The 15,788-nt window shown below is 38.9% G+C and overlaps 1 protein-coding gene across 3 annotated transcripts; it reads right to left on the bottom strand.

Annotated features, from left to right (window-relative positions):
* Nucleotides 1–5,752: 5,752 nt before the first annotated feature.
* Nucleotides 5,753–15,788, bottom strand: LOC125364909 (UDP-glucuronosyltransferase 2B31-like). 3 transcript variants are annotated; one of them, XM_048364684.1, is made up of 6 exons: nucleotides 14,936–15,788; nucleotides 13,269–13,417; nucleotides 11,543–11,674; nucleotides 10,577–10,664; nucleotides 8,728–8,947; nucleotides 5,753–6,319 (listed from the first exon to the last, which is right to left on the bottom strand). In XM_048364684.1, the coding sequence occupies exons 1-6, from the start codon at nucleotides 15,657–15,659 to the stop codon at nucleotides 6,040–6,042; spliced, it is 1,593 nt and encodes a 530-aa protein (XP_048220641.1). In that variant the 5' UTR covers nucleotides 15,660–15,788; the 3' UTR covers nucleotides 5,753–6,039. The 3 variants fall into 3 exon arrangements, with proteins under 3 accessions (XP_048220641.1, XP_048220644.1, XP_048220643.1); XM_048364687.1 differs by having other exon boundaries at nucleotides 15,188–15,788; XM_048364686.1 differs by lacking the exon at nucleotides 11,543–11,674.

The raw sequence follows: 15,788 nt of genomic DNA, 5'->3' as shown, positions 1-15,788 counted from the left end.
CGCTGTTGTATTTCCTTGTCTGATTTCTGATAGAGTAAACATTAGTGGGCATAGAATATTTTGTGTATGAGCGCCCTCTGGTGGACTTGGGCGAGTAATTTTTGACACCTCCAGTAGGCCGACTGGATATGTGGTCCCGAAGTTAGTTATGTCATGGTTTGAAGCAGGGGAGTGAAACAGGCTATCATTTTCCCCCCCTTTGGATGGTTTAGTGTGCCATGACCTTGTCTTACTCCTGAACTTGACTTACAGGGAAAGTATTCATTCTTTTAGTAGGAAGCAGACAAAGCTGAAGGTTTTTACCAGGAAAATAACAAACTAGTTTTGTCTTTTTGGCCCATTACCACTATCTTTTTTTTTTTTTAATTTTTTTTTTTTAAGGAGGAGAGCATTTAAACACCTAGGATTGGTTCCACTTGGCAGCAGTTAAGAACAAGTGGGGAGTCAGTAGTACTTCTTGCTTCAGGCCAGGCTTGCAAAAATGACAGGGCAAGTTCCTTGGTGAGGTTGGGGCCCTCTGCAACCCTAATCAGTGGGCTAATGTGTTAGCTGGCAAGCCTCTCCACGATTCCTCCCGTAGCTGGACATACACTCACGGTGTACTCAGAGACCACATGGAAGAGTGTAGATTGTACAGAAGACTTAACTGCAAGGAGTTGGGTTTTGTTTTCCTGAAGTTTTCTGCTTTGTTGAATTTAAATTGGTCTGGTTTGCAAATTAGATTTGTACCCATTACAAGTTGGGATTTACAACAAAAGATGAATACTAGCCACCTTGTAGTCATCCCTGTAATCTTAGCTATTCCAAAGGCTGTGAGATCTGAGGGTCCCAGTTTGAAGCCAGCCCTGCAGGAAAGTCCATGAAACTCATGCACAATCACCAAACAAAGTGGAGTTGTAGCTCAGGTGGAAGAATGAGCACAAAAGCTCAGAAACAGGACCCAGGCCCTGAGTTCAAGCCCCCAAGTCTGGCACCAGGAAAAAATATATTTTTTAAAATAATATATTAATATATATTATATATGTGTATATACATATATGTATGTACATATATAATATATACATATAATGTATAAAATATATGTTAATATATTTAAAATATATACTATATTTAAAAGTATATCTACATAGACTATAGAGTAGAATTTATATCTTTTTGTTCTAAGGTGGTCACACAATTAGATACTTGCTTTTCCTCTATAATGGGACTATTTTGCATATTACTTAAATAGACTTACTGGGTATAAACAATCTTATAGAAACAACCACAGAACCACAGCATTTTTTGTATGCCAGTTACCCTCCCTGGAATTTTGGCCTTCATCAAGCTGCATATTGAAAAACATTTGTATGTTCTATTTTTTCAACAATGTAGTACTTATAGTTGTTTTTTTTTTTTTTTATCAAATTGCAGAATACGTTTTTTCTTTTTTCTTTTTTTTTTTTTGGCCAGTCCTGGGCCTTGGACTCCGGGCCTGAGCACTGTCCCTGGCTTCTTCCCGCTCAAGGCTAGCACTCCGCCATTTGAGCCACAGCGCCGCTTCTGGCCGTTTTCTGTATATGTGGTGCTGGGGAATCGAACCTAGGGCCTCGTGTATCCGAGGTAGGCACTCTTGCCACTAGGCTATATCCCCAGCCCCTGCAGAATACGTTTTTAAAAGTAATTTGAATCATAGCACCCTTACTTTTGGAGCATTTTATTTTATTTTGGTGCCATTTCTAGAGCTTGAACCTCAAGGCCTTAGCAGGGTCCCTGATTTTTTTCCCCCATTCCTGGGGTTGAACTCAGGGCCTGGGTGCTGTTCCTGAGCTCTTTGCTCAGTAACAGAATTAGGACAGGAGTTTCCCAAAAAGGAGTTAAAAGTATTTTCATCTACCATATTGCAGATTTGACATAAATCCATTCGTACATGAAATAATAAAAGTACTCATCGCAAATATTTTGAGTAACTTTCTGTTGTCCTGGGGCTTGAGCTCAGAGCCTAGGCACTGTCCCAGTGCTCTTTTGCTCAAGGTGGTAAGCCAAGTCATGTCACGGACATTTTGTGTCATTAAGTTATACTATGTACTACAGAATCTGCTCTTGTTTGTGGTTTGAATTGAGGGCCTGGTGCTTGCCTGGCATGTTTTGGGCCATTTGAGCCACACGCCCAGTACTACATCCACTATTTTTCTCAAGGTCTAAAATGTTGAATTTCTGAGACTTGAAGGAATTGCTAGAAATGTTATTTTAAGTCAATAAGTGATAAGGACATTTCTAAAGTAATATAAATATCATGGAACACAAAAGGACCTCATGCGTTTTTATATTATTACATGTTGATCTATCATAACATCCCAGTATATGCTAGAGACGAGAAGTTCTGAGAGGCTACTATGTACAACCTAACAAGTATTTAGTAGAACCAAGCTTCAACCCTGATTGGACCCAATTGGGTATTTCTAAAGAAAACACCTCTTCACTTTTTTCCCCCCTTATTTGGTGGGTACTGGGATTTGAATGTCGTTTCTTGAGCTTCCTAGACCAGCACTTTACCACTAAGCTCGAGCTTGCATGCTCTCCCTTCCCCCCGCCCCCTCTGGTTTATTTTCTACATCGCGTGTAGCTTCCTGCCCAGATGTGCACCTAAGGTGATAGCTCTTCACACCCTAAACTTCTTTCATTGAGACTGAAAGTCACTCCAGTCCTATTGCGTACACAAAGCTTGCTTGTTTATGATACTTCTGCTAGCCTTAATCACATCACTTTATAAAGTCGAAAGGATCCTAGATAAAAAAATTGGACATCCCAAAAGATGATACTCCAGCTGGAAATATGAGCACTTACCTAATGATTACCATGACCTACTGCTGTGACATTTTTATAGTAGTAATAATAGTATAAGTCTGCTGTCTATAAAATCATAACTGCATTATGTTTGAGGATCATTTGTTACTCGTTCAGTATTTCATTATTTTAGTATATAATTTATTCATTTTAGAGTATATTATTTGCATTTGTGTTTTAAAAGCTTAACTGCATGCAATCAGTATGCCATGTAATATTAGCAAAGCTGGTAAATTTTATGTATAGTGCATGCAGAGTTCATCAAGATACTATGTTAAGTAACTATAACCTTAAAAGAATACAAAGTAATTCTAGGATGGTCACACAGCAATGTTTTCAAAGATAGACCTGTTTGATTTGATCCCATCACTGAAGAAAAATTGAAAAAGTTCTCAAAATCCAAATGGAGTTGTTAACCTTCACCAATAAATAAAGCTAGAGATTATGAAGGGTAGTTCTCACACATGATTTCCTGAAAGTAACACAACACTGCAAGAGTCAGAACCTGTGCCATCAAGCACCATGAGTAGGGCTGGGAATGTGATAGAGCGCTTGCATAGCATGCATGAAGCTCTGGGTTCGATTCCTCAGCACCACACAAATAGAAAAAGCCAGAAGTGGCGCTGTGGCTCAAGTGGCAGAGTGCTACCCTTGAGCAAAAGGAGCTCAGGGACAGTGCCCAGCCCCTGAGTTAAAGCCCCAGGACTGGCCAAAAACAAAGGCTTTCCCTTAACAAATTACTTCCCTTTTTTCAACACTTACATTTTACGATGACTAGCTGCTTATCCCAATACTATTCTCAGATGAATGTTATCCTTTGAAGAATGCTTTCTGGTTGCTATTGGTTATTTATTCTATGCTGATTCTAGCAACCTTTTTTTTTTTTTTTTAAAGATTGGTCAGTCTAGCTCCAGAACTTGGATTTCTGGTTAATTTTTACCAGTTTGTTTGACTTAGCTGAGTTCAGGTTGTTTCTTTTTGCTAGTCACTCTGGTCACTGTTTGTGTCCCTGAATTCTATTTTTTCTTTCTCTCTTTTTCCTTTTCGTTTACAAATAACAAACATGACTGGTTGTAGGAGTCAGTGGAAAAATACCATAAGAAAAAGTAAATCCAGTATAAGGACAGAAAAATGAATTTATGTTAATTAAGTATAAAAATGATGTTATATCAATGACGCTCCAATTATGGCCAGCTGTTTCCTGGTAAATCCATTGTAAATGTGAAAATGCACTTAATGAATCTAACTTAGCATCGCAGCTTACATACAACACACTAAATAATTTACACTCATTGCTGTCCCTTTGCTCAGTATCCTCATTCAAAACTTTAGCATAATTTCTACATTATTTCCACATACATTTCTTTCAAATGGTCATAAACTTGAAAAATGAAAGTCAAACCATTTTGAGGGACAACTGTTAGGTTGGTAGGCGAGAGTTAATATTCACTACAACTGAGGTACCAGTTTGTGAATGGGGATGCTGTTTATGGGGTACACATGTGACCAACACAATGGAGTATCTCAGTTATACTACTGAAACAAAAAGTCCAATTTGTTGATATGTCCATTTTCATTATATATTGGAATGTCTGCGAAATGACCACCAGAGGGACTGCAAACCTGGTAGACCAACTCTTAAGGACATTTTATCAGAGCCTCTACATGGTGCTTCAGTCAGTAACTTCAGTTTCAGAACCAAAGAGTCCAAGCTGTTTATGCATGTAAATTTTACCATAGCACACAGTCAAAGTGTGTGTCTATAACAGTGTTTGGGATAATACAAATGGGAAATTTGAAATGTTATGAACTATAAATATTTTCAGTAAAATGTCAGTTCTAAACAGTTTTGTGATATTGAATATGGACTGTATGTATGTATGACTGAATGTATATATATTTTATTTAGTGCCAGTTCTGGGGCTTGAATTCAGCACCTGGGCGCCCTCCCTAAGCTTTTGTGTTCAAGGCTGGTGCTTTACCACTTGAGTCACAGCCCTACTTGTAGCTTTTGGTTGTAAATTGGAGATAAGTCTAATGGAATTTTCTGTCCAGGCTGGCTTTGAACTGAATCCACTGCCCCGCCCTGCCCCAGCCTCTTGAGTAGCTAGAATTACAGGCGTGAGCTACTGATATCCAGAACTGTAAACATTTTTTAAACGAATGAGTGCCTGGGCTCCAGCATGAAAGTCTTCTTGCCAGTGACAACAGCTAGATTGCTCTAACAGTTCCTTCTCCCAGGTGCAGGCGGCCTCCATGCCCAAGGAGTTGAGGAGGCCTTGCTGCTGCTGTTGCTGTCAAGTACTTCCAGGGAGACCTTCATCAGCCTCGGTTGCAGGTGCAGCTGTGCTGCAAAAACCCTCAGCGCGTGCCACGGAGACCAGGGCGCCGCAGCACTGAAGGGGGCCAATGGTTGTGGGTGATGGACATTCACTACCACTGCTAGCCGAGGGTGACAAGACTCCATGAAGGCCCGGGGTAATGGAGGAGCGGCGCTCTACCTGCTCCTGGGATCCATCCTCAAAAGCAGATGGACACCAAGGCGTTTATAACAAGTGTTTGTAAGTTTTAAAGGACTGAGAAGAAAACAGGACAAGCAGGGGAATGGAAGAATGTGCCCAGGGATTTCAGTGTTCTCGCAGGAAGTGAGTAAGAAACCAATTGTCCATTCTGTGTACGTTCCACAGAGAAATGCCGTCTGCAGCTTAAGGGCAAACATCTCGCCATCCTTCAGGAGTGAAATGATCTTGAGACTAGATGTATAGGAAAATCCACACAACACAACTGCTTTCCCCAAACCAAAGGGAGCAGCGAATCTCTTTGCCCAATTCTAATTAGGGAATGTATTCTTCAAAAAAAAATAATTGGAATTACAAATTTCTACCCAAAATGAAGTAAAAACTGAGTATTCAGAATTCAAGAATATTGATGAAAGTGTCCACAAATTAACTTGTAAGCAAGCTACAATTTAAATTAGTTAACGATTTCAGAATAGTTATCACGATGGCAGCAGAGTTTCAGAAGAATGACATATAGTTACATATGTATCTCCCCATTGCCTTAAAATGATTTTAACTCCTAAGTAAGTATTCATTTGCTGGAATACAAAGTGTTTTGCCTCTGGAAGAAGTAATCACCTTACAACCTCTTCTTGCTGGAGTAAATTGCAGGAGGACCTACAATCAGACCTCCCAAATTCACACCACCTTACACTTACTCTCTTTTCTTCTTCTTCCCAGTTTTAGCTAACTTCCGGCAACAGAGCACGCAACCCTTCATGAAGATGAAGGTGACAGCGGCCACACAGGCCAGCAGGAAGCCAATGACATCCAGAGAGTGGTACTGGAGCCAGGTGAGGTCGTGGACGGCTGGGCGGAGGTGCTTGGCTCCTTTGTGGCGCATGACAAACTCGATCCAGAAGACAGCTCGGTCCAGGGGCTTCACGGGCTGATCGTGGTGAATTCTCGATAACCTCATCGCGTTCTCTTTGTAGCTAAAAGAGAAAACAGAGATACCAACCTGGAAAGCCAGTGAACTAACTCGCTTAAACATGGGAAGTCAACAGCAGGGTTTTGGAGAGAGTGTCCTAAAATTAATCTATGTATATTTTCCACAGAGAAATCACTGATACAGAAGAACAATAGAAGGAATATGATTTTATGAGGCCATCTGAGAGAATGTTAGTGTTAGGTGGTATTTCTGATGAAATATTTTCCAGAGTCAAAATGGGAGTCATATGGGGAAATAGGGTTTTGTTTTTTCCAACAGAACAAATGTTAACAAGTCCTCTCAAGAGCTTTAATTGAGACAACTGAATGCAGTTTGTCTTGGGGTATTTGAAGAGGAATTGTGTTATAATAGCTGAAGTTCCTCTTCATTATGATCTTCCAGCTTTCTCTTCTTCGTCTAGTTGCTATTTAGTCTGAAAAAATTCTTTTTCTTACTGAAAATAGTTTTATCTTTAAGTAGTACCAATGCGTTTCCAGTGAACACATCAGCTTATGTCTATAATGCATCTTGATCAATGCCATTCTTCCATCATTCTCTCCATCCCCAACACATCACATCCCTTCAATTTTCCTACTTTCATAGGATATCGTATTTTAGCTGCATTCTCTCCTCCTTCCTCTATGTTTCCTGTCTTTAAATTTGTTAATATTAGAGAGTTGCACAAAGGGGTTGCAGTTCCCTAAGTCAGGTAATGAGTGGAAAGCTTCTTAGACAATGTCACTTCTTTCTTCACGCTCCCCCATTTTCCTTCCCCCATCCCTGTCCATAAGTTGCATAGTTTACTTTTTGCATGGTGTATATTGAATAATATGACTGCATTTGTTCACCCTTCCTCCTCCCTCCTTTCCTGTGCTGCCTTTTTGCCCCCCATAAAACTACTACAACGGAGGAAGTAACAAGCTTGATAAGAAATGTACTTAATACCTCACGAATGTAACTGTAACCTTGACATCACCTTGACCCTAGCAATTTTTAAAAGCTAGAAAAAACAACAGAATAAAAAGATAACAACAATAACAAAGTTTTTTTCCCCTGTAATTCCTTTTGATAAGTAACATTGTAGATGTTGAGAGGAGTTACATCTTTGTGTCCCTCCCTCAAGCGTATCCTCCTTTAGTCTATGTATAAATGCATACTGCTCTGGATAAGTTATATTGTCCAGCTGTGTTTTAGATCTAGTTTCCACATATGAGAGAAAGCATGTGCCGTTTGTCTCTCTGAACTTGGTTTACCTAACGACATAATTTGTTCCAGGTCCATTCACTTTGCTAAAAATAATACTGTATTATTCTTCCTAATGGGTGAGTAGATTTCTATTGTGTGTATGTATCACATATATTTCTCTTTTAGTGTCTGACACTTTTGTTCATTGACTGATTCCCCCCCCCCCCGATCCACACACATTCTACCTTTGAATAATTAAGATATGCTTTTTTCCCCCCCAATCTTGGGGCTTGAACCTAGGGGCCTAGGTGCTGTCTCTTGGCTCCTTTTGCTCAAGGCTAGTGCTCTACCACTTGAACCACAGCTCCACTTCCAATTAAAAAAGAAAAGAAAGTTTCTTTTACTATTTATATAGAGGAGTGGCCATTTAACAAAGCAGTTTGTGATTACAGACACTTCTGGCTTTTTTTAGTAGTTAATTGGAGCTAATAATCTCACAAACTATTCTGCCTGGCCTGACTTCAAATGGTGATCCTCAGATCTCAGCCTGCTAAGCAGCTAAGGTTATAGCTGTGACCCACTGGTGCCCAGATTAAAGAAGTGCATGTTTAAACTGACTTTTGTTTTGATCACACTTGGTTAAAACCAGGTGTAATAAATACACAAATAAAGTAGGCTTACATTATTGTACCTAATAAATGTGTACAATTTAGAAAGATGAGGAATTTCAGAAATCTTAGCTATTGAAATAATTTAACCCAGTTTTTCAATGCCATTGCCCTTTTCTTCTATCTTTTTCTTCTATTTACAAAAATTATTTTCTTGGACCGGGAATGCTTGCCTATATGCATGAAGCCCTGGGTTCGATTCCTCAGCATCACATAAACCGAGAAAGCTGGAAATGGTGCTGGGACTCCATTGATAGAGTACTAGCTTTGAGCCCAGAGAGGTTCAGGGGCAGTGCCCAGGCCCTGAGTTCAAGCTCCACGACTGACGAAAAAAGATGCTTCACAATTACATAGATAATAAGTTTAAAAAAACTTTATCCCAGCATACTAATAACTATTTGTGTAGCAAATCTTAATGTCAGTTCTAAAATTAACAACTTTAGAGTAAAGCACATTTCCCAGTGATTAAATCATTTGAAAATTTCAAAAGCAGATGAGCTCTATTTTCATTGAAAGAACCTTTCTTAAACTGCCACGTCAAAAAACTTAATGTACTCACGAAGGGTCAGTGATGACTGTCTTCACAGCTTTGAGCAAATCCGCACTTGACATTGTGTGGAAGTTCAGCCTAACAGCAGCTCCCTTGGCCATCATGCGAACAATGTTATCAGACTGATCTGCAAACAGAGGAATGCCCACCATGGGAACGCCATGGTAGATGGCCTCGTAGACGCCGTTGGTCCCACCGTGAGTGATGAAGGCCTTGGTTTTTGGGTGACCTAACAGTGGGACAAAGGAAAGGAAATTATTAACAATAATTATATGTCATTATTATAGGGCACATATGTAATAAAATATTTACATATTAATTATAATTAATTATATTACATGTTATACATTATATATGTTATAGATAACAAATAGCATAGAATATATGCTATGTATAATGATACATGGTATATACTATATGTATGTTATATATTATATGTGTTGTATATATATTATGTATATGGTATATATTATATAACGTAATATGTGTCCTATATTATAATATATGTTATATAGAACATATGTAATACATATAACAATATGTCTTATATAACATATAATATATAGCATATTATCTATAACATATAGCATATATATTATACTTGTTATAAATAATATATAACATGTATATAGCACAACTAATTATACTACTTAGCATTAGAAAGAGAAATACTAAACAGAAAACTTAGAAAGATGAAATACTTGCCCACTAGCAGATTATTATCCTCGTGAAAAGTGCAGTAAAATTGCTTTTAAAATTCAGGACAGCAAGCACCTGCAATCCACTGACAGGTGGATGACTATATGAAGACTATATTGAAGAAGTGGTTTGTGAGGTGAGACTTGAGGAGTGAAAAGGATTTGCTACGGGAGTGAAAAACACAAAACATAGCCCGGGTAGAAAGAAGTCCCACGGATAAAAAGATCTGAGGGGACCAGGGAACAATCAATAATGAAGTGATTGAGTCTCCAAAGGCACCCTGCCCAAGTGCTCCTGGAAACAGAGTTAGGATAGCCTGTACTTTATCATGAAATGTACACCGTTTGATGATGTCGATTTTTTTTCACATAGAAAATACAGAGTTCCCTATGTGCCTGTCATTTGAATTAGCTCTGGACGTATAGATATAAAAACACCTGTAGAAACAGCATGTTGAGGTATGACCCATGAGATTTCTCTGATAGTTCATCACACCGAAAACAACAATTTTGGGATTCTGACCATAAAGAATATGACTGTGCATAATGAAGTGGCCGTTGTTTATTTTGTTTTGTTTTGGTGCGGTTCCTGGGGTTTGAACTCTGGACTTGGGTGTTATCCGTGAGCTGTTTTGCTAAGGCTAGTGCTCTATCACTTGAGCCACCCTTCACTCCTGGCTTTATTTTTGTTTTCACAGGCTTTTCTGTTTACGTTGGCTTAGAACCAGCAAATTCAGACTTCAGCCTGTTGTATAGCGAGGATTACAAGGCTGAGCAGCCAGTGCCCGGTTCAAATGCCAATCCTAGTTCTTAAGCCTCCTGTAAAAAATTCAGCCTGCTATAAAAAGTAAGTAGAGCCGTCGCTGGCTACTCAGCCTGTTTTATGAGCTGTTCAGCAGGCTGAGATCCAGTGGCTCAAGGTCGAAAGCCATTCTGGGCAGAGATCATGAGGTTCCATCTTCAAAATAACCAGCAAAAAGTTTGCCTGGAAGCAGGACACAAATGGTAAAGTACCATACTGGTGTAAATAGGAAGGGAACTTCTTTATCTGTTTTCTTTATTTTTAGTTTTTCATAATAATTATTTGTAAACATAGTTCCGGTTAAGCTTTTTTCCTCCTCATTTGCTGTTCCTGCATTTTAACTATTCTCCAGTCTTACCAAGAAGGTCATTCTGCGGGATCCACTTGGACAACTGAGTGTTGGATCCTAAGGCATCTGGTTTCTTGCCATCAAATCTCCATACAACCTGGTATGGCAAAAAACCTTCTTATTACTTGAGTCTAATAACAAGTTCTTCATGTTAGAATTAAGAAGAGACCAATAAATAATCTCAGTACTCATTGCATGACAGGTAAGGAAATGAGAAAAAGAGATGAGAAACGATAGGAACTACTGAAATGGTGCTATCAATACACTTTTATTGCACTTCTTTTCATATTTAATCAAGATATTGCATAGTTTGATATTTGATAAACAGTAGCTTAGGCAAATGAGTTTTTAAATAGTAAGTAGTAGTTTTTAAACATTTGTTTTAAAGTTGGATGAGAAATGTACTCACTGCCTTACATATAAAACTGGAACACCCTTGTACTTCACTTTGGCAATAAAGAACAAAAAAGGAATAGTACCAGCAGTACGAATTAGCCTACTCAAAAATTTATGGGAGGCAGTGAGTCTGAGATTACATATGAATATAATGTTGTATAATGCAATCCCCAGTTTTGAGTGCCTGCTTATCTTTAGTGTGTTGGTGTAGTTTCTGATTAAAATGTAACCTTTTCTTTTGATTGTAACTTTACTGTGTACAGAGTCCTTAATCCTCCTGGGAGAAAAAGAAACGAGGGGGAAGGTTTTTGCGATTGGGGGAGAAGGGGGCAGATCTACTTACCAAAAAAACCCAGAAGGTTCACATGAAATGGTTTAATGTCGTTTTTCTGTACATTATGTTAATACAAATGTTATTAGCAAAATATTTTGTTATGCTTAAGTACCGGTCACTTGTGTTTTTGTGTTAAAACTGATTTCTGTGATGTGTTAGAGAGCTGGCTTTTCACGGAGGGTAGTTTTGTAATCAGACCCTTGGCAGTGTAACAGACTCATTAAAGCAGATGATGTTTTCCGAACCTTTTGTGGGATCTGTGCTAGCGCCGATGCAATCACGTTGGCCCTCTCTTCTGTCATGTTACTGACCATTGACCCCAGAGAAAACACCACAACGCCCTCGTCGCCAGAGCTCTGGACAAAGTCTTCCACTTCCTGTGAAGAAAAATCAACCCATCATAAAAGAGACACAGTAACCTTAAAAATATTGTCAGGATTGGCACCAAATTTAAGGAGAACAAATCAATATCAGTCAGAATTATAAGAGTAGGGCTCTTTTTCTAATTAAAATACATGGTACAAATATAATAATAACCATTTTTAGGGTGTACGGTTTTCATTATTATGCAAACCAACTCTAAAACATTACAGAATAGAAAATCTATAGAAACTAAGCCAAAAATGATTTTCACTCTCCTCTGGTCCCTTGGCTACTGTACTACTTTCTGCTTTTCTGCTTTTGAAGTCTGGGTAGGTTCATATAGTACTTGTTTTTGTTAGTGGGTTATCCAAGTTCTGACAGTCTACTCATGTGTCCAATTCCTGTTTTGAAGGTTTACTCATTTTATTTGCTTAGGTATACTACCTATTGTTTGTTTATGATTCCGTTAATGGAAGTTTGCTTTCTGTTTCTTTGCTTTGAGGATGCGTGCTTTATGGAGATCCTTCAATCAATTCAATTTACCTATTGATAAATCATGAATTTTTTTTTTAAATTTTGTGAGAAAGCTATACTACTTTCAGTACTGATTTTTGTTTTGTTTTGTCTGTCATGGGTCTTGAACTTCAGTACTGGGCGCTGCCCCTGAGTTTCTTTGCGTAGTACTAGCACTCTACCACCTGGATCCACAGCTCCACGTCCTATTTTCTAGTGGTTCCTTGGAGAAAAGAATCTCATGCCTTCCCTGCCTGGGGCTGGCTTTGAACTGTGATCCTTCGCTCTCAGGCCTCCTGAGTAGTAGAGATTATAACGTGAGCCACCAGTACCCCTATTGGGTTTTTAATTCTTAATAAGATCAGACTTATGTTGCTATAAATTGGAAGATAGACAGAAAGGGTCTCAAGAGAACATTTTATAGTGAAATACAATTTTAGCTTTCTTTTTTGTATCTTAAAATTGTGATATTAGACCAACTAGGTATAATTCTCTTGTTCATTAAGAATTGCATTCTACGTGCTCATGAAAGTTTTAGAAAAATTATAACCTAAGTGCAGGTAAGTAGGGTAAGTTATTAGATGTTTAATAAAAGTAGAAAATGGTGCTATATATTAAATGTACAACACACATTTCCTCTTTACTATGGTATGGGACCTACATTTCCTCTGGGAATTTTCTGGGGCCCCACACAGTCTGAGTGTAGATAAGAAACATCTGTGGTCTTTTCTTGAAGGGACATTTTCACACAATTTCGAATTCTTGTTCCCCATCTATCTTTCAAACTAGAATTTATGATATCAGGTTCAGAGACTCCACCTACTTTGTTTCTCTGTAGGTTCTTATCAAATTTCAATGAAACACTGATATTTTCTTATGAATTGAATAATGAATATCTTGACTTAACTGATCTTATTCCCAAAGCACAACAGTTTCCTCCTTTATTTTGTAAGGAAAATGTCTATACCATCACAAGTATATATATAACAATGTCCACTTATCACTTCCCCTGACAATCAATGTAAATGAATAAAATAGAATCAGTCCTGTTGAAAATGAATGAAAACAGAAGCAAATAAACAGGAATATGTTAACCTTAGGCAGAGGTTTGGCAGGTTTGCAGTGGAGTCCTCCCACAAATTCAAAATTCGGTAAGAGTGGACGAGGAAATTCAATATCCCAGTAGGTTCTAACGAGCCATATATCAGCTTTAGCCATTGTCTCAGATAAGGTCGTGGGTCTCCCTGAAAAGAAGAAAGAAGACCAGAGGTATAGAGCATGAGGAAATTGTCAGGTGAGTATGAATGTTAGATACGTTTCTCTAAGGACATTCAATAATACTGTGAAATATGTTCCTAAATGTCTGTGTTTTCACACTACAAATAGGTATGTATGCGTAGATGTACATATAATCTACACGAATGGACATTTATACCATGTGTTGCTCATATATATGTGTGCAGATGCAGAAAGTCCCCACCTAAAACACTGGTGACATAAAGCTGTCTACCTTTATAATTCACCTTGTATTTCACAACTGTAAACAGCTATTCCAATAAGCCAGCTTAGATAGAAAAGCACATTTTCTTTCTCTCTAAAACTGTCTGTAAATACTTTTGCTAGCAAGTATGCATCTTCTTTGCCTTTTAAGAAGCTGTTACCTTGTCTTATGGTTCTCTGAGCAGTTTTGAGTATGGCTGTATTGTAATTCTATTTGTTTCCATTTCTATTACTTTTATTTCACATAAAGACTTTATAATATCTACTGATTTATAACTACATTTATGAATAAGGGCTGGGAAAATTTTAGAATATGGATTTATGTTTACTCTTTTAAGTGGACAGTCATGGTTTAAAATAGTATAATAATTTGCATGCCTATACATCAACATTATGGGGTGTTGGTGTGTGTGTGTGTGTGTGTGTGTGTGTGTGTGTGTGTGTGTGTGTGTGCCCGCGTGCATGAGCGCCAGAACTGGGGCTTAAACTCAGCGCCTAGGCATTATCCCTGAACTTTTTGTGTTCAAGGTTAGTGGTCTGTCACCTGACCCACCGTTCCACTTCCCGCTTCTTTGGTAGTCAATTGGAGATAAGCGTCTCACAGATTTTTATGCCTGGGCTGGTTTAATGCCACGATCTCAGCCTTGTGAGTAGGTTTTCAGGAGTGAGCCCCAGTGCTGGCAACATTATGAATGTTTAAATATGGATTTTAAAGGCAGATAGATTCAATGAAAGTCCAAACTCACAGGTTTACTATGTCTAGTATAAAGACACCCTGTCTCTTTCCTGTGGGAAAAAAATGATGAGGTAAAGTAAAAACAGTTGAATTTCTAAGTTAGAAAACCTCTGTACCCAAGGTTAAAAAGTCTTTCGTGGTGTATAGCTAATCTTGGTGCAAGTATGTGTTCTCTTCAGCCTACATGTCTACCCTCATCAAGAGTTTGAGTAAAGTTAGGAATGGCTGACTTTACAGACCAGTTAAAATAGTAAGGCAGATACAAGACTGTGTTCGGAAATCTTCAGCAATCTGTTTTGAGGGGCCTCCCATGCTTTCCTGATGTCTCCTGTTCAAATGTCTCCCAAAGCTTTCTGACACTTTTCTAGAAACACTTCGGTGTTTTTATTTTTAGAGATGCTTTTGTTTATTTACATCATCATTAACAGCACTCCCGCATCAAGGAGAAATTCCTCTGACCTGACATTCACCTTCAGAGATAAAAGCAAAGTCAGCACCTTCCAGGAGCAGGTGAAGTAGGACTTACCTAGAACTTCACTGTAAAACTGATCCCACTTCTTCTCATTAAATGCTTGGAACCAAAAGTCAAAATAAATCACGTAGAGCATGTTTTTCACCCTCTCCGTAAATGTCATCCGATCACTGAGCTCTGCCTGAATGATAGGCACGTAGGAAGGAGGAACTGGAAGCCCTCCACTGTACTTCTCATACGTGTACCCCCAAAAGAAGCGGTGCGTGTACACAAGAGGGAGGCTTAGGAGCTCGGCCAGCAGGTCGCCGCAGGGAATGAAGGCATCTGCGAGAATGACATCAAACCTCGATTCTCCTAGTTTTGTCATCAGCTTCTTGTTCAAAACCACATCTTTGCAGAGACTCTCAAAATAAGCAGAATCTTCCCACACGAGTTCTTGCAACCTGGAAAAATATGTCCAAAATGATAGCTCTGACAGCTCGTAAATCCACTTTGTGATGGCCTCCAGGAACAATCTTTCCACCTCCTCACGGATTGATGGTGAGGGATAAATCTCAAACGTAATAAGAGATGGTTGGTCAACATCAAAGAAAGCAGAGCTAGAAGATACCAGAACAGTCACCTGGTGGCCCCTGAGCACAAGCTCATCCAGTATTATCTTCATGTTGATCCAGTGGCTGTATTCCATGGGCCACACTAGCACCTTCCCACATTTCCCGGAAACAAAGTAACCACTCAGCTGGAGCAAGAGCAGAACCGTAGTCACTTTGGAAACCATGCTGTAACAGTACCGTGTTCCCTTTCAGATTGACTTTTCTGGGCTCTTGCAGCTGCCCAAGAGAAAGCAGCTAGTTAAAAAGTAACGTACGCACCAAAGTCAATACGGTATTCCAGTACTCAGAGTATC

Source organism: Perognathus longimembris, chromosome 16 (genome assembly GCF_023159225.1).
Source record: "Perognathus longimembris pacificus isolate PPM17 chromosome 16, ASM2315922v1, whole genome shotgun sequence".
In the NCBI taxonomy this organism is placed as follows: Eukaryota; Metazoa; Chordata; class Mammalia; order Rodentia; family Heteromyidae; genus Perognathus; species Perognathus longimembris.
This window is presented reverse-complemented; position numbering and strand designations above follow the sequence as displayed.